Source organism: Mixophyes fleayi, chromosome 3 (genome assembly GCF_038048845.1).
Source record: "Mixophyes fleayi isolate aMixFle1 chromosome 3, aMixFle1.hap1, whole genome shotgun sequence".
In the NCBI taxonomy this organism is placed as follows: Eukaryota; Metazoa; Chordata; class Amphibia; order Anura; family Limnodynastidae; genus Mixophyes; species Mixophyes fleayi.
In genome coordinates, this window is record NC_134404.1 from 88,941,337 (window position 1) to 88,959,921 (window position 18,585).

Consider the following 18,585-nt stretch of genomic DNA (forward strand, 5'->3'; position numbering starts at 1 on the left):
TCCTCCAAATTTTTGGTCTCCATTATATGTAGCACAAGATACTGCAGAATGTGTGAACTTGGTAATATTGCAGTACCAATGGACTTATAATGCTGGATTGGTTTTGCAAATTTGGTTATAATTATTATATATTTTTTTTTTTTTTTAATTTTTTATTTTTTTTTACTTTTTTTTTATTTTTTACAAACTTGGGAATAATGGGGAAATAACTATGCCCTTAGAAGCACAGAGCACAGGACACAGCACCACTGGACTGAACAGGACACGGCACAGGACCCAGCAGCACTACAGAACTCAGCAGGACAGAGCACAGGACACAGCACCACTGGACTGATACTGCAGAATGTGTAAACTTTGTAATATTGCAGTACCACTGGACTTTTACTGCTGAATGTGTGAACTTGGTAATATTGCAGTACCAATGGACTTATAATGCTGGATTGGTTTTGCAAATTTGGTTATAATTATTATATATTTTTTTTTTTTTTAATTTTTTTTTTTTTTTTACTTTTTTTTTATTTTTTACAAACTTGGGAATAATGGGGAAATAACTATGCCCTTAGAAGCACAGAGCACAGGACACAGCACCACTGGACTGAACAGGACACGGCACAGGACCCAGCAGCACTACGGAACTCAGCAGGACAGAGCACAGGACACAGCACCACTGGACTGATACTGCAGAATGTGTAAACTTTGTAATATTGCAGTACCACTGGACTTTTACTGCTGAATGTGTGAACTTGGTAATATTGCAGTACCAATGGACTTATAATGCTGGATTGGTTTTGCAAATTTGGTTATAATTATTATATATTTTTTTTTTTTTTTAATTTTTTATTTTTTTTTACTTTTTTTTTATTTTTTACAAACTTGGGAATAATGGGGAAATAACTATGCCCTTAGAAGCACAGAGCACAGGACACAGCACCACTGGACTGAACAGGACACGGCACAGGACCCAGCAGCACTACGGAACTCAGCAGGACAGAGCACAGGACACAGCACCACTGGACTGATACTGCAGAATGTGTAAACTTTGTAATATTGCAGTACCACTGGACTTTTACTGCTGAATGTGTGAACTTGGTAATATTGCAGTACCAATGGACTTATAATGCTGGATTGGTTTTGCAAATTTGGTTATAATTATTATATATTTTTTTTTTTTTTTAATTTTTTATTTTTTTTTACTTTTTTTTTATTTTTTACAAACTTGGGAATAATGGGGAAATAACTATGCCCTTAGAAGCACAGAGCACAGGACACAGCACCACTGGACTGAACAGGACACGGCACAGGACCCAGCAGCACTACGGAACTCAGCAGGACAGAGCACAGGACACAGCACCACTGGACTGATACTGCAGAATGTGTAAACTTTGTAATATTGCAGTACCACTGTACTTTTACTGCTGAATGTGTGAACTTGGTAATATTGCAGTACCAATGGGCTTATACTGCAGGATTGGTTGTGAAAATTTTGTGGTAATTAAAAAATATTAAAGTAGTTTTTGGTATTTTATAAAAAAAACTTTTTTTTATTTTTTTAAACACAGGGGAATATTGGGGAAATAACTATGCCCTTAGAAGCACAGAGCACAGGACACAGCACCACTGGACTGAACAGGACACAGCACAGGACCCAGCAGCACCACTGACCTCAGAAGGACAGAGCACAGCACACAGCACCACTGGACTGATACTGCAGAACACAGCACAGCACAGCACAGCACAGCACAGCACAGCACAGCACTAAACAGCACAGCACTAAACAGCACAGCACAGCACTAAACAGCACAGAACTAAACAGCACAGAACTAAACAGCACAGAACTAAACAGCACAGAACTAAACAGCACAGAACTAAACAGCACAGAGGACCACCTAACACACCCTCCCTCTACCCTGATCAATGCCCGAGTGAAGATGGCGGCGACTAGCGGGGAATTTATAGGATCCGAGTATCGCGAGATCCGACAACGGGATTATGAGTCAGAGCCTCAGTTTCACTTTTGAATTTGGCGCCAATACCCGGATCTGTCTCGGATCCGACTCGGATCCGCAACGTTCGGGTGGGCTCGGATTTCAGAAATCCGAGCGCGCTCATCCCTAATTTTTACAACGTTAAATATGTTACTATGTAAAACGATATTTTTACAATAAATACTGTTGCTTTTCACAAACCTTCATATACTGGTCACTGAGAACTTCAATTATAGCATCACAGATGTCGGGTATTATCATGCCAAGAGCTTGAGGTGAAATAGCCGTGCTGTATTTCAGATCTGCCAGTGTTCTCCCTGTTGCCAAAAAACGTAGGGTTGCCACCAGTCTTTGCTCTGGCGGTATGGGTCTCCTTAAATGGGTGTTCTCCCTCTGGATGAGAGGGGTTACAAGTTGGAGCAGTTCCTGAAAAGTTGAATCATTCATACGAAGAAAATTCTTGAAATCATCGGGGTTGTTGTCCCGTATCTCCTGTAGCAGGGGCATGTGGCAGAACGTGTCTCTCCTCTTGAACCACTCTTTGCTCCAACAAGATCTATTCTTTCTCCTTCTTTCTCTTCGGTTCCGTACCAGCAGTCATCTTGCCACAGTAAGCATGAGAAGTGCAGCTGCTTGTTCTTGTTTTGTAGCCATTGTACGTTTACAAATGAGAATGAATGAAGGGACAGTGTAGCCTTCTGTTTTTAAGCTGTTTTGGGAGTTAACTATAGTGCAGGGTCCGCCCCTTCATGCTAATGTCTCCGGTATCTTGTACATTTCCCCGCAAATGTCACTGCAGTGTGTACGAAATTAAAATCATTGCTCACGACAACATGGCTGTAAAAAGTCGCTAAAGGGACGTCCACTCTTCCCTTTATCGTTCTAAACAAGGCTAGTGTGTATGCAGTCCATGGATCGAGCATTCGGACCATCGATCACATGTAAAATCGCTCGGCATAAAAAATTGGTGGAAATTTCTGTAGTGTGCATCCAGCTTTACTCAATCTCTTCTAAAAGATTGAAATTTTAAGCGGGTAATTTAATCTCTGTACAGCTTTGAGGGAAGGGGGTGTTCTAATGTAGGCAGTGTACAGAAAGGGCATGTTCCAGCAGTTGTGTACAGATTCAGATGTAGTCGCAGATACGACTGATAAAGTATTGGCTGGTGGTCAGGGGCAGATGTAAGTAGCGGGTGATTACGACAAACACCCAAATAAGAAAATTGCTTGCAATTAGAGGTTTGTAAATGATTCACAAACTCTTATTGATGCTTTAATAGTCGGTTATACATTAGGAGTAACTGAGTATGTTGTAGCAGTGGCCTAGTGGTTAGCACTTCTGCCTCACAGCGCTGGGGTCATGAGTTTGATTCCCAACCATGGCCTTATCTGTGTGGAGTTTGTATGTTCTCCCGTGTATGCGTGGGTTTCCTCCCGGTGCTCCGGCTTCCTCCCACACTCCTAAAACATACTGGTAGGTTAATTGGCTGCGATCTAAATTGACCCTAGTGTCTCTCTGTGTGTTTGTCTGTGTATGTTAGGAAATTTAGACTGTAAGCTCCAATGGGGCAGGGACTGATGTGAATGAGTTCTCTGTACAGCGCTGCGGAATTAGTGGCGCTATATAAATGATGATGATATAGATACACACACACATATATATATATATATATATATATATATATATCGCTCCACACACAGAGCATGGGGTTACAGGTGGAGCACCTGGGTGTAATTATCTAAGGGTTCAGCTAGTTAGTGCTTAGGAGGAAGCATAAATAGCTGCTTTGCGTTGTGTGCTGGACGACCAACGCCAGCTAGTGACCGATGACTAGTGAGCGGACTGTGTGTCTAGCTAGCAGCAATGTCGCATGGAATTGTAAATACTTTTGTTTGTTTTGAATTCTAAATATATATAAAATATGTTTCATGGCCTATGACACACACCACTAATCCAGTATTTACTCATTACTGACTCACTCTTATCGTATATTTGATAGCAGAAATGGTCAAAGCTCACTCAACGAGAGCAGTAATTATCTCTTGGGCACAGATCTCAGTCCTGAGTAGATCTCTACAAAGCTTTGTGATGGTCATCTATTCATACATTCACCAGACACTATTTACTGGATATAATATCTTCTACTGATCCACAGGTTGGAAACAAATTCTTCATACAGCTACTTAATACATTTTTATTATGATGCACACAGAACTGATCTGTGTTGTTTTTTTGGGGGGGAGCTCTCTTTATTCTTATTGCTTGGGTACATCCCATTCTTAATGCTGCCAGGAGGATTGAAGAGCAAAGAAGTTAATTATATTAACTGTTGACTAATTTCCCTCTAAATGCTCCATAGCAGCCTAACATTCCCACCCAGGCTGTCAGTTCTGTTAATATATTTTAGGAACAGTTTCGGACCTCTCTCAAAGATGTCATGGAAGAAGAGGAGCTGCCCTATATACTGCCTGTGGGTGTTTCTGTTTGCTGTGTAAGGCTAGAAGGGACTAACCCATTGTTAGAGCTGCCAAGGAGTATTTATAGGAAAAAAGAGTTAACAGTAATTATAATTCGCTTCTTTTGCATTTACAAACACTGTCCCAGAGCTTCTCTCTATTCACCTACAGAAACCTCTCCAATGTAATTTGCCTTATGTGTGGCTCCTACTTTTGGTTTGGTTGAGAGTAACATATTATATATTTTGGCTTGGAGCAGAGGCAGAACTAGCGAGCTGTGGGCCCCGGTGCAGGGTAGCAGGAAGGAGGGAACCAGCGCCCACAGCTCACTAGTTCCCCATGCAACTGGCCCCAATACCTCCATGGGCACCGGTGCAAGGAGGAGGGAACCAGGGCCCACAGCTCACTAGTTCCCCATGCAGCTGGCCCCAATACCTTCATGGGCCCCGGTGCAGGGAGGAGGGAACCAGGGCCCACAGCTCACTAGTTCCTCATACAGCTGGCCCCAATACCTCCATGGGCCCCGGTGCAGGGAGGAGGGAACCAAGGCCCACAGCTCACTAGTTCCCCATGCAGCTGGCCCCAATACCTCCATGGGCCCTGGTGCACCACACCTGCTGCACCAATGGTACTTCCACCACTGGCTAGGGGTTTTTGGCGGTGTAACTTTAAGCAATAACGCTGTTAATAGTAAATGTTGAATTATAGGCAGCCATTGAGCCCATTTTTTACAAATATCTTGTGTCTATATTGAAAATACTTATTTGATGAAATGACATAAATAGATTTAAATACATAAATATATCTATAAATATATCTTGTGACACTTTAGAGTAACACGACTAGATTAGCAATCATTCAATAATAACAGTTATAGGTGTAAGATAAGGATCCACAAAACCATAGGCGGCTACAGGTAGGAAGACCTGTATTACACGTGACTTCATACAGAATGGTACCACTAATTGTATGTCTGGGTTTAAGGAAGAATAATTTGCTATTAAAAATGTTGTTATCTGTGAGACTAAGTTTGTTATTTACTTATTACAGTGTAACTGCAGCCTGCAATATACAGGCCACACAATATGTATTTTTGAATTCTAGGTTTCTTGAACCTAGATAACATATTCTTAGAAAGGTGGAAGCACCTGGTATTCTTAGACACTTTCTTCAAAACCACAAGACTAAACCCCATCACCTTATATTAATAGGAACTGAACACATTAAACCCACAGATAGATGAAGATAGAAATAAAAAGTTATGTCAACAAAAAAGCACATTTGATATTTAGTTTAAATAACTTTATTTCCAGGTGACCTAAACGTGATTGTGAATCTTAACAGGCAGGGGAGGGCTGGCAAATTTTAGCCTGGGGGGCAAGACTCAACTCAGCAGCGAACCGAACCGAACACACCCGAACCTAGCAGATCCGAGTACCGAACCAAGACGGCCCAGTACTTTCGCGCTCCCTCGGAATTGAAAGCGAGGCAAAACATCATTGTTTCGTCATCGGATCTGGCGAGCTTTGGATTCTATAATTACTGCCCTCCACGGGGATCCAGCGCCATTTCACAGAGGGACACAGAAGGGGTAGCACAGTTCTTGGCAGTCTCTAGTGCAGTTGGGCAGCGTCATAGGTAGAAAAGAAAGAGGAGGGGTAGCAGTGTTCTTCGAAGTCTCCAGTAACATTCAGGAGAGCTCCATTGCTAATTGTCATTGCTGAAATAGAAATAATAGGTCTGACCAGGGCCGGATTAAGGGGGGGGCACAGGGGGCATGTGCCCCGGGCCCCCCTCTCTCAGGGGGCCCCCCGGACCAGCTGTGGCTCTTTTTGCTGCCCCCAAATGTCAGTCTACAGGGGGCAGCACAGGGTTCCGTTTTTAAGTGCTCTGTCGGCACTATAAGCACAGGTATGCTTTTGCTTTTTTTTTTTTTTGAGTGTTCTGGGCTTCCTTAGCTGCGTGTAGATGACAGTGTGAGGAGGAGCAGAGAAGAGCTGCCCTGCCTGTCTGTGGGGGATAAGGTAAGTTAAGATCTGCTGTGTGTGTGACTTTGTGTGTGTGTGTGACTTTCTGTGTGTGTGTGTGTGTGTGTGTGTGTGACTGTGTGTGTGTGTGTGAGACTTTCTGTGTGTGTGTGTTTGTGTGAGACTTTCTGTGTGTGTGACTGTGTGTATGAGACTTTCTGTGTGTGTGAAACTTTCTGTGTGTGTGTGTGTGTGTGTGACTGTGTCTGTGTGTGTTTCAGCCAGAGGAGGAGGTGATTATGAAAATGAAGGGGATAATTGTGGACAAGGAGAGTGTGATTTATGGACAAGGAGAGGGTGATTTATGGACAAGGAGGGGGTGATTTATGGACAAGGAGGGGGTGATTTATGGACAAGGAGAGGGGATGATTTATGGACAAGAAGGGGGTGATTTATGGACAAGGAGGGGGTGATTTATGGACAAGGAGAGGGGGTGATTTATGGACAAGGAGAGGGGGTGATTTATGGACAAGGAGAGGGGGTGATTTATGGACAAGGAGGGGGGGTGATTTATGGACAAGGAGAGGGGGTGATTTATGGACAAGGAGAGGGGGTGATTTATGGACAAGGAGAGGGGGTGACAGGAGAGGGGGTGATTTATGGACAAGGAGAGGGGGTGATTTATGGACAAGGAGAGGGGGTGATTTATGGACAAGGAGAGGGGGTGATTTATGGACAAGGAGAGGGGGTGATTTATGGACAAGGAGAGGGGGTGATTTATGGACAAGGAGAGGGGGTGACAGGAGAGGGGGTGATTTATGGACAAGGAGAGGGGGTGATTTATGGACAAGGAGAGGGGGTGATTTATGGACAAGGAGAGGGGGTGATTTATGGACAAGAAGGGGGTGATTTATGGACAAGGAGAGGGGGTGATTTATGGACAAGGAGAGGGGGTGATTTATGGACAAGGAGGGGGGGTGATTTATGGACAAGGAGGGGGGGTGATTTATGGACAAGGAGAGGGGGTGATTTATGGACAAGGAGAGGGGGTGATTTATGGACAAGGAGAGGGGGTGACAGGAGAGGGGGTGATTTATGGACAAGGAGAGGGGGTGATTTATGGACAAGGAGAGGGGGTGATTTATGGACAAGGAGAGGGGGTGATTTATGGACAAGGAGAGGGGGTGATTTATGGACAAGGAGAGGGGGTGATTTATGGACAAGGAGAGGGGATGATTTATGGACAAGGAGAGGGGGTGATTTATGGACAAGGAGAGGGGGTGATTATGGACAAGGAGGATGCGATTATACAAATAGAGGGGGTTGCAGAGTGACAACCCAGGAAGGGAAACCAACGCTGATGAGAAGGGGATTGAAGATGCTAAGTAGGTGGGGAATGAGGAGTGAGAGGGAAGATAGAGGATTAAGATGAAGAAGAGGATTGAGGAGTGGGATGTTGGGGATATAAATGGAGAACAGAGAAGTACGATGTGCTCAGACCTAGATTGTCTATTTATTGTGGACCCTCTCTCCATGCCCCAGGGAAGTAGCATTTCTAAAAGTGGGCATTATGGGAAAAATGACAAAATTATGGCCACTCATTCTGTTAGCTCTCCTAAAGAGGACATACACTTACTTTATATGGAAACGTATAATGTACAAAATGTAATATGCCTCCATGCTAGCTCTGTTGCCTTGCAACAAATCAGGCCTGCTAGTGCTTAGCTGGACTAGGCTGTTAGGGATAACCAATATATACTTACATATAGTAAGGTTATTTTGTTAATTATTTGTGGAGTGATTGTGAGGTATTTAATGTGTGCTTGAGTTTGGGGAGAAGGAGTGCTATTTATTAAATGTGAATATGAATTATAAAATGTTGGCAATGGTTTTGAAAAATAGGTTTATTTATTACATGTAAATGCTATTTATTTACACCAGGCTGTTTGGTGGAGAGGTAAATAAGTTTATTAAATGTGTACGCTATTAATTTAATGTCGGGGCTGCTTGGGGAAAATAGTTCTATTATTAAAAGTGAATAGTATTAATTTAATTTAATTCCAAATTTGGGGCTGGTTGCAGGGAGGGAGGCCTAATTATTAAAGGTTGTGCTACTGATTTATTAACCGGACTCTTTGGGGACTCCTAAAATTTATGTACCTGTTTTTGTTTCAAAATAGGCCCCGACATTCCAGAATCTACACAAGCAGCAACTGAGCTTAAGACACCAGCAGCCACAGGTGGTGAAAGTGACAACAGCAGGTAGGAGAGAGCAGGGCCATCTTCCAACTGTTCTCAATATGGTGGGACTGTCCAGAATTTGGGTGACTGTCTCACTTAGTTAGGATTTGGTCTGACTACAAGGACAGTTGGGAGGTATGTCCTACTTCACACTGTTATTCTTGTGAAGGCAGAGTTGTGTGCATCTAACAGTAGTGCACATAGCATTGCCTGTTTATTTGTTTAAAATGAATATCATATTCGACAATATGGGGCCCCCCTGTCTTAAGTGCCCCGGGCCCCCCAGAACCTTAATCCAGCTCTGGGTCTGACAGGCTTAGTCTTCTAAATCTGTAGTCTTTGTTTGAAAGTGTATGAAAATAATATTGTGACCTGTGAGGTGGTCAAAATTGACTGCAAATGACTTGAAATGAGTGTTATTGAGGTTAATAATAATGTTGGGGGGAAAAAAGCAAAAATATGTGATTCTAGCAAAAAAAAAAAAATCGGGATCCAAAACCAAAACCCAAAGTTAATACAGATCCAAAACCAGAGCACGGGGGTCAGTGAACATCACTAATAATAATGTGGTCTCAACCATCGAATGCATCCACAAACTGAGCTGCAGGATTTTCCAACTCGTCCTGGGACTCTTTACCTTTGGGACTCCTTTTGGATTTCTTCAAAACAAACATAATTTCACGGTCTTAAGAGTGGTTTACTTGATCCCTCTAAAGCCTTGAACACCAAATCATCAGCTTTGAGTTATCATTATGCAAACATAACTGTTTTATACTGCTCCTATTTTACTGCATGACTTTTAGGATGCAACATGGCTGTAAATCCCTTTCATAATTTGATGTACAGATAGAGTTGACTTCAGATAGATCACTAGTGAAGTTAACATTATATTGCTATCATTGTTCTTTATGAATGAAATCCTGGGGGTAAATTTATCAAGCTGTGGGTTTGAAAAAGTGAAGATGTTGCCTATAGCAACCAATCAGATTCTAGTTATTCATTTAGTACATTCTACAAAATGATAGCTAGAATCTGATTGGTTGCTATAGGCAACATCTCCAGTTTTTCAAACCTGCAGCTTGATAACTTTACCCCTTGGATTGTGATTTAAGGTTGTATTGATTTTATAGTGTATTATTTTGATGGAAGTTTATATTTGGGTTCCAAATTACATATATGCATGTAATTAGTGTAATTTTAGTTTTGTTTAATATTAAAGATATATATATTTTATATAATGTGAAGTGAGTCCGTTATATGTGTGCATACTTATTCACCAATCCTTATCGCAAACTTATGGCTTTTATTACTGAAATTACTGTTAATCTATCCATGCAAATCTGAAAGTGTCATTATGTACAATTAAATAAATATCTGCTGAAATACATGCTCTAGATTTAAGTGCTCTGTCTTTTGATCTTTTATTTATATTACTTTTTAAGGGACTTGCAGGCTGTTCCTATTCGCAGCTGCTGAATCTAGTGATATAGCGGCTCTAAAAATAGAGCTGAGTATTAATAATTCCATAAAATTAGAATATTGATTTCTTTATACACCAATTAGTTGTAAATTCTTTGGTTCTTTTTTATATCCACATTTTCAGCTTCCACTATTTCCACATTAAGGGCTAGATTTACTAAGCTGCGGGTTTGAAAAAGTGGGGATGTTGCCTATGGCAACCAATCAGATTTTAGCTATCATTTATTTAGTACCTTCTACAAAATGACAGCTAGAATCTGATTGGTTGCTATAAGCAACATCCCCACTTTTTCAAACCCGCAGCTTAGTAAATCTAGCCCTAAGTGTCTGTCCAAGGAGACAAGTTTGCCAAATCTGAGATTTTTCCATAGAGGGGTTAGAGGGGAGTCTTTTTTTGACACGGGAACATATAACATAATTGAAATAGTTGAAATTTTAGTGGTGTATCAATAAATAAATAGTGGTGTATCAATAAATAAATAGTGGTGTAACAATAAATACTTTCCTCCAACTGGCCCTGACATTAAATTAATAGCATACACATTTAATAAATAAACCTATTTAAATTAAATAGCATTTACACTTAATAAATATACCATTTCCCACAAACATCACATTTAATAAATAGACTTAATTTCCCCCAAACAGCCCACATTCAGTTAATAGCGCTCAAACCACCCCATCTTAACTTCATAGGCCCAACTATTAAATTAAATTGCCCCACCACTCACAAATAAAATAGCACCCATAATTAGTCCACAACCTGCACTCCACCATTATAATAATAGCCTACCTCCCACATTATATTAAGATCCCCCTTCCCTCACACATTATATTAATATACTGGTCCCCACACACACACACACACACACACGTAGTGGCCCCCTCACACACACACACACAACATATAGTGGCCCCCACACACACACACACACACACACACACACACACACACACACACACAACATGTAGTGGCCCCGCCCCCCCCGCGCGCACACACACACACACACACACACACACACACACACACACACACACACACACACACACACACACCATGTAGTGCCCCCCTCACATACATACCCCTTAATCCAGCTCTGGGCCAGGGTGTCAGATTGACACCTAATGCTCTGCTCCTCCTACCAGTAGCACCACTCATATTTGTTTTAGGTTAACCTCAAAACAAATAATAACCCTATTAGTATATAGTCCAATGCAAAAACAAGCCCTATTGCTGGCAAACACATCAGGTTTTAAAGCAAAAGGACTTTTTGCATTTTGATAAATCAGCCCTGTGTTCAGTACTGTCATAGAACATTATATAATCTATTGCTATAATATGATTTATACCCCATTTTGTAAGATAAACCCAAAAAAAACAAAAGTGCTGTAGGGAAAAGGAACATATAAAATAATATTCAATATAAAGGGAGGTTTGCTTTCTGTTGCATTTTTTGTTATCATTATTTAAGATTTCACAGGACCCAATCCCGTCCCACCTCCTCCACTCCCTCTCTCTTGAAGCCTGCTCCCACCTTGCACACCTCCTCAACCTATGCCTCTCCTCTGGAATCTTCCCCTCCTCTTTTAAACATGCTCTTGTCTCCCCCATACTCAAGAAACCGTCCCTTGATCCCGCCTCTCTTTCTAATTACCACCCTATTTTGCTTCTTCCTTTTGCCTCCAAACTCCTTGAATGGGTTGTCTACAACCATCTCACCTCCTTTCTCTCCTCTCACTCACTCCTTGACCCGCTCCAATCTGGTTTTTGCCCCCTCCACTCCACTGAAACTGCCCTCACTAAGGTCACTAATGACCTTCTCCTCGCTAAATCCAATAGACACTTCTCCCTTCTTATCCTTCTTGACCTCTCTGCTGTCTTCGATACGGTTGACCACGCAATCCTTTTGCAAACTCTCAAATCTATAGGCCTATGTAACACTGTCCTCTCCTGGTTTTCCTCTTACCTCACCAACCGCTCCTTCTCAGTCTCTACTCATGATTCTACATCACCCCCTCTTTCCCTACCTGTTGGCAATCCTCAAGGCTCCATTCTTGGCCCCCTGCTTTTCTCCCTCTACACCTCCTCCCTTGGTTTCCTCATCCGCTCCTTTGGCCTCCAGTACCACCTCTATGCTGATGATACCCAAATTTATCTTTCTTCCCCTGACCTCTTCTCTTCCCTTCTGTCTCGTGTCTTCTCCTGTCTTTCGGCCATATCATCTTGGATGTCCCACTGCTTCCTTAAAGTCAATATTTTCAAGACTGAGCTTATAGTCTTCCCCCCTTCCAGGACTCTCACACCTCCCCCCCACTCTATTTCTGTTAATAACACTAGCCTCAATTCTGTCCCCCAAGTCCGATGCCTTGGGGTCATCCTTGATTCCTCCCTCTCATTCAAGCCGCACATTCTGTCCCTCTCAAAATCCTGCTACTTCCACCTTCGGAATATATCTAAGATACGTCCCTATCTCATCACGGAAGCCACGAAAACCCTTGTTCACTCGCTTGTTATCTCTCACCTTGACTACTTTTAACTTCTTCTCTCTGGCCTACCTGATTCTCGCCTTGACCCTCTTAAGTCTATCCTCAATGCTGCTGCCCGCCTCATTTTTCTCTCCCGCCACTCTGTCTCTGCAGTCTCCCTCCAAAAGTCACTACATTGGCTCACCAAACCCTACAGAATTAAATTTAAACTCCTCACCCTCACCTTTAAAGCTCTTAGTCAATCTTCCCCTCCCTACATCTCCAATCTCATCTCTACCTACACTCCTACCCATCCCCTCCGCTCTGCCTGTGACCGCCGCCTCACTACTTCACTGATCACCTCCTCTCACTCCCGTCTTCAGGACTTTGCCTGGGCTGCTCCCCAGCTGTGGAACGATCTTCCACTTTCCATCAGATTAGCATCTACTCTCAAAGGCATGAAGCGTGTCCTTAAGACTCATTTCTTTATTCAGGTATATCAGTCCTCCTCCTAACTTCCTTGTCCTGGCTCTCTCCCCCAGTTAGTACCACCCTATTTGTGTGTCCCCCTTCCTTTTAGGATGTAAGCTCTCAGGAGCAGGGCCCTCTTTCCTTGTGTGCTCCTTCTCCTATTTCATTACCCTCTGTACCTCTTGGCCTGCTTCCCTAGCCCTGTTTTCCCTGTTTTCTTAAGCTTCGGCCTTCTTCTCGCTGATTTCTACCATCCCTTTCACTATCTGTCCCATAAATAATCGGATTTGCTTTACCCTGTCACCTGTGTTTGTATGTATTTTTGAATCATGTTGTGTCTTTGTTCTCTGTTTTATGTATATGTAATGTGCGGTGCTGCGGACCCTTTGTGGCGCCTTATAAGTCAGATAATAATAATAATCATTTATAATAATAAAGTATTGCTGCGTTAAGCAACACTAAAGTTGCCTCTTTATGCATTGTTAAATAAATATTGTACCAAAGACCACCCTTTAAGGATGGGCCGCTGCTTATGGTCCAGTGCTATGTGCTTGCCCCCTGGGCTAAAGTCTGACAGCCAGCCCCTGGGTGCGTCCCATGTGACATCAATAGGAAGCCAGGCCACACTAGTGGAAGGGAGGGAGGGGGGTCGGATCCTCAGGATCCGTGGCCAATAGGTTAAGTTGGCTGGTCCTGAAGGAGGGGCTACTACTGCTAAAAAAAAAAAATAGTATGAAGATAAAATAGTGGTGCTTGCTCAAGAATGAAGACCCTATTTGCATATAATATCCCGTAAGGGCCAGAATAAGTTCTTAGGTTAAAAATTGGAGACCACCTCTGATGACAGCTGACAATTTAAAGTGACTTCAGGAGTAACTGTGTGGCCTAGAATTTCTGTGTTAATCTATATTTTCCAACCATTGTTGGGCATTCACAGGATATTTGCAGAATATTGATTTCCCACTGTGTCTCGCACGGAGACGAGATGGAAAAATCATGGCACAGCTTAATCACCTTTTACGAAGCATCTTTCTAACTGGGATAAAATTACTTTTTTGCATCCCAGTTTCCAAACTGGAGATATGGCTTTGGCCACGTGGTCCCTGATATTAGAGACTCTATATCTGATTAAATTGATTTCCAGTTATACCTCTTCCACATTCTAGGTGACTGTACCTGTAAGTGAGGTTTGGTACTTGGGTATTCCTCTTAAAATGTCAGCCACTGTGAGTTCAATCTAGAGCATTTACTGTGGGTATGGCAACCATATGGGCTCTCAGCTTCACCAAGGCATTGTGGTGAAATAGCATCTGCTTGCTCTGTGGGTGAGTGATCCAGCTGTATCATAGAATCAGCGGTCCAAGCTGCCACTGACACATTGTGGCGAGAGTAAAATGTTTATCGGTACATTTGTAGGCTTTAGCGCAGTTCAGAGAGAGGTGAAACAAGATAGAATAGGCAGCCTGCTAGAAACTGAGCTCAGCACCAGCACGTTCATCTTCACACAGCTCCATCACATGACCCTGTTTGTTTTTTAAACTACCAAAGGTGCATTCATTAAAAGTTATCTGTCACATGTTCTATGCCACGTAAATAATGAAGATAAGGAATTTATTGTACTTAATTATGAGTGCCAGTGGCCTCTGCCCAGCTGTCTTTAGGTTGTCAAGAGCAAGCAGTGAGTGGGTACTGTTGACTAAATATCTCCTGTATCATTGCCTTCATTCTGACCAAACCCCCTTCTTCCCCTAGAGCCGCTGCTCCCCAGGAGTTTAAGAATGTTGTGAAAGTTTTAATTACTGGTGCTTGGTGGATCCAGTGATTATGTAGATCCCTCAAGCACATGAATATGAGTCAATCCATTAGGAACCCGTAACATCACTGCTTTGTGCCTCAGTGATCACACTGGTTCAAAGTGAATAGATAGGCCGCATTCTCATATATATTTCTTAAGCTCACAGTGGGTGCCGTCATTTTGGTAGAAACCAGGTGCACATTAAAAATAATAGGAATGAACCAAGTACTGAGGATAAAGGTCGGCAACGATTTGCACTTACTGTAGCTTACTATCAAGAATAGATAATACTGAAACATTATAAAACCTGTAATGGTGGAATTATTAAATATGCTTGTAACTCTATTGTTAGCCTTCAATCAGCTTATACGTTAGTGTTAGTGTCCATTCAGAGTCTACTATAGTTTAATTGATTCTTCTGTGCCTATAACCTACTGCCTGAGATTGTGATGTCTGCTCCGTTTACTTATTATAGGCCCATCCCTGACACCTGACAGCTATACAGCAACATAGGCAACTTCCTTTTACTGTATAATTTCCCCTAAAGTATGATATGAGTCATTTAGATATATTTAAGCATCCTACTCTCACAATATAATAATGTAAAAAAAACCTCTAAATTAGTTTAAGTTGTAAATATTAAAGAGGATGGAGACACCAACCACATCACACAATGTGTACGCAGGGCACTGCTGAGCAGTGGAGCGAACCTGCCCGAGGATGGCATACTTGGCATGGATGTTAGCATCACTTGACCATCTCTTATCTTTCTTTAAATGAAGGCATTTGATACTCATAGTAACATTTTAAAATAACTTATAGGCATATGTTGCTGCTGGGCAGATGTAATCACGCACATTAGGGGCAGCACAGTGGCCTAGTGGTTAGCACTTCTGCCTCACAGCACTGGGGTCATGAGTTCAAGTCCCAACCATGGCCTTATCTGTGTGGAGTTTGTATGTTCTCCCTGTGTTTGCGTGGGTTTCCTCCGGGTGCTCCGGTTTCCTCCCACACTCCAAAAACATACTGGTAGGTTAATTGGCTGCTATCAAATTTGACACTAGTTTCTCCCTGTCTGTCTGTCTCCCTCTCTGTCTGTCTGTCTTTGTGTGAGTGTGTGTCTATATTAGGGAATTTAGACTGTAAGCTCCAATGGGGCAGGGACTGATGTGAATGAGTTCTCTGTACAGCGCTGCAGAATTAGTGGTGTTATATAAATAAATGGTGATGATGATAGTTTTATGTTAAAAAGTCCATTGTGGATGGCCCCAGATCCTCCGAATGTGGGTGCAAACAGTAGACAAAATTATATTTACTGTTAAAGGCACAAGTAAGTTTGAAAAAATCTGGGGGGAGATGGTTTAAAATCACACTAATTTATCCTAAATAATTAAATATTTGCCTCAAAGGTTAGAATAGCAGGACACATCTAGTTGTAACAGGCTCTTTTATAATGTATAGTAATCATTCTCATCACTTGTTTTAAGGCTGCTTTTTTGATATACAAATATCCCTTGTTAATTATATGAAATCGATTTATAACCTTATAACCTTTTGTTATCAAATATGCAAAGGATTGTGGGATACAATACTTGTTATTACTACTGTTGTATTATATTTTTTTCATTAATGGTTATTTGCATTTTGTACATTTTATTTGTTGAAAAGCAGACAAACAATTCTTTGGGATAATTTCAGTTCTTATTACCTGAAAATTCAGTATTTTAGTGGCGCTATATAAATAAATGATGATGATGATGATGATGATGATTAGGGGGAAATTACAAACTCAAAGGATAATGGTGAGGCTACTTCTAGCAACCAAACAATATGTACTTTTATTTTCTAAACTGCACTAGAGAAATTACAATTAAAATCTGATTGTTGTTATGGGCAGCACTAATGTTTCCTTTTATACTGATTGTCATAAATATCCCCCACTATGTGTGGTACAATGTGGACCTTTGTGCACGAGTGTCTCTATTCTGTTCTGTTTACTATACTTGTCATAATGTAATTTCTTAGCAGTTTAAATAATCCAGTTTATTATATGTTCATTTATGATGTACAGAGAACAACAGACAGTGTAAATTGTATATTATATACAGAATAAGAGGAAACGTACAGTGCAGGGACCTTCTCATGGACAAATAAATAAAATCTGGGTTTGTCCCATGGTTTTCTATGGTATACTGGGAGACATTTCTGAAACCTGGGGCTAGATTTACTAAACTGCGGGTTTGAAAAAATGGAGATGTTGCCTATAGCAACCAATCAGATTCTAGCTGTCATTTATTTAGTGCACTCTACAAAATGACAGCTAGAATCTGATTGGTTGCTATAGGCAACATCTCCACTTTTTCAAACCCGCAGTTTAGTAAATATACCCCCTGGTGTACAGGTAACTGTGCAAACACAAGTGCAATAACACAACACGTAGTAACCAATTAGTCTTACAGTTAGAAAATGACATCTGGTTGCTATAGGTTACAGCAGATTGTTTGTACAATAATCTGCGTACCTTTTCATAAACTGTCCCACTGTATTGTTTAGGCAAGTGAAGAAACAGCAGTATACCTGTCTGCTCCTGCATTGTGTCAGTGGATCCCACAGAAACATGCCTGCGTAGCAGTCCTTTGCACACCACCTCTTCTTTTCCTGGCTGGTCACATTTGATGCCGGTTCTCACCTCTCGCTCCCTTGCAGATATTGTCGTGTTTCCAATCTGGCTTAGTTCTCCTCGCAGTTCTTTGTTTTCTTTCTCTAGCTTGCTGATCTCTAACCGCATTTCTCTGATCATTCTCATTAAGTGCGTGTCCCCTTCCATTAAAGGTCTCCTCTATTTTACCCTTTCTCCCCAGTGTGCTGGTATCTCAGGAGGGTGCTATGAAATAGCAAATGCTACAAGAGTCACCAAATCCTCTGGTTGTAGCATTATTTACTAAAGATCAGCTGTACAATAGCAGGCGGCCCCTAGACCCAGCTCTAGGTCGTCTTTCATCAGGATGTGAGCTTGGATTAAGCGTTTAGACAAGAGGCCTTTAATTATTTAAACCTGCATGGTTTTTGTTTTCCCTGAGACTTTACTATGTCTATAAATGACAGGGTAGCTTCTATTTTTTTTGCCTCCATGATTGATTAATTCTTAAATAGCTATAAGGTTGTACAAACCTACCACCTTTACAATTAAAAGCAGCAGGAAGAAGCAGACAGCCATTTTATTTAAAGATTGAGTTACAATGGAAATCCTTTAGTATACAATACACTACAGGTTGTGATTCCATTTAGCAGCACATTTTCTGAACTGTTCTGTAGTTTTCTGTGAACAAGTTTGCGTGCCTTGTACAAACTGGAATAACCACAACCTTTTTTTCAGATGAATTAAACTATAAAATAAATCAATTGACCTATTATTTTTAATTGATGTTACATTTAACTACAAATTTGACAAGTGTTATTTTGTCACTAGACATATCACGCTGTCATGTAAAGTATGTCATTTCATATAAACATGTCATTGTGTTGCTGAGGTTTCCCAGAGAGTTTCCAGTTGCCTTTTATTGTGAACATGCAGTACCTGCTTTCTACCACCAGATGTTACATTGGGACAATCGATCTGCGCATGCGCTGGTAACCCTATTTAAATGAATGGGAAAATTCCATGGTAGAAATCCGACAGTGTAACTCTCCCCAACCTTAAATCCATAAACAGTACCACGCTAGAC

General features: G+C 41.5%; 1 protein-coding gene across 1 annotated transcript in view; it reads right to left on the reverse strand.

Moving 5' to 3' along the window:
* CCDC195 (coiled-coil domain containing 195) overlaps nt 1–17,878 on the reverse strand; it is a 57,306-nt gene extending 39,428 nt beyond the window's left edge. The window contains exon 1 of the mRNA XM_075201941.1: nt 17,438–17,878. Coding sequence (XP_075058042.1) covers nt 17,438–17,687 — 250 coding nt within the window. The 5' untranslated portion in view covers nt 17,688–17,878. The remainder of the gene's footprint in view (nt 1–17,437) is intronic.
* Nucleotides 17,879–18,585: the final 707 nt, after the last annotated feature.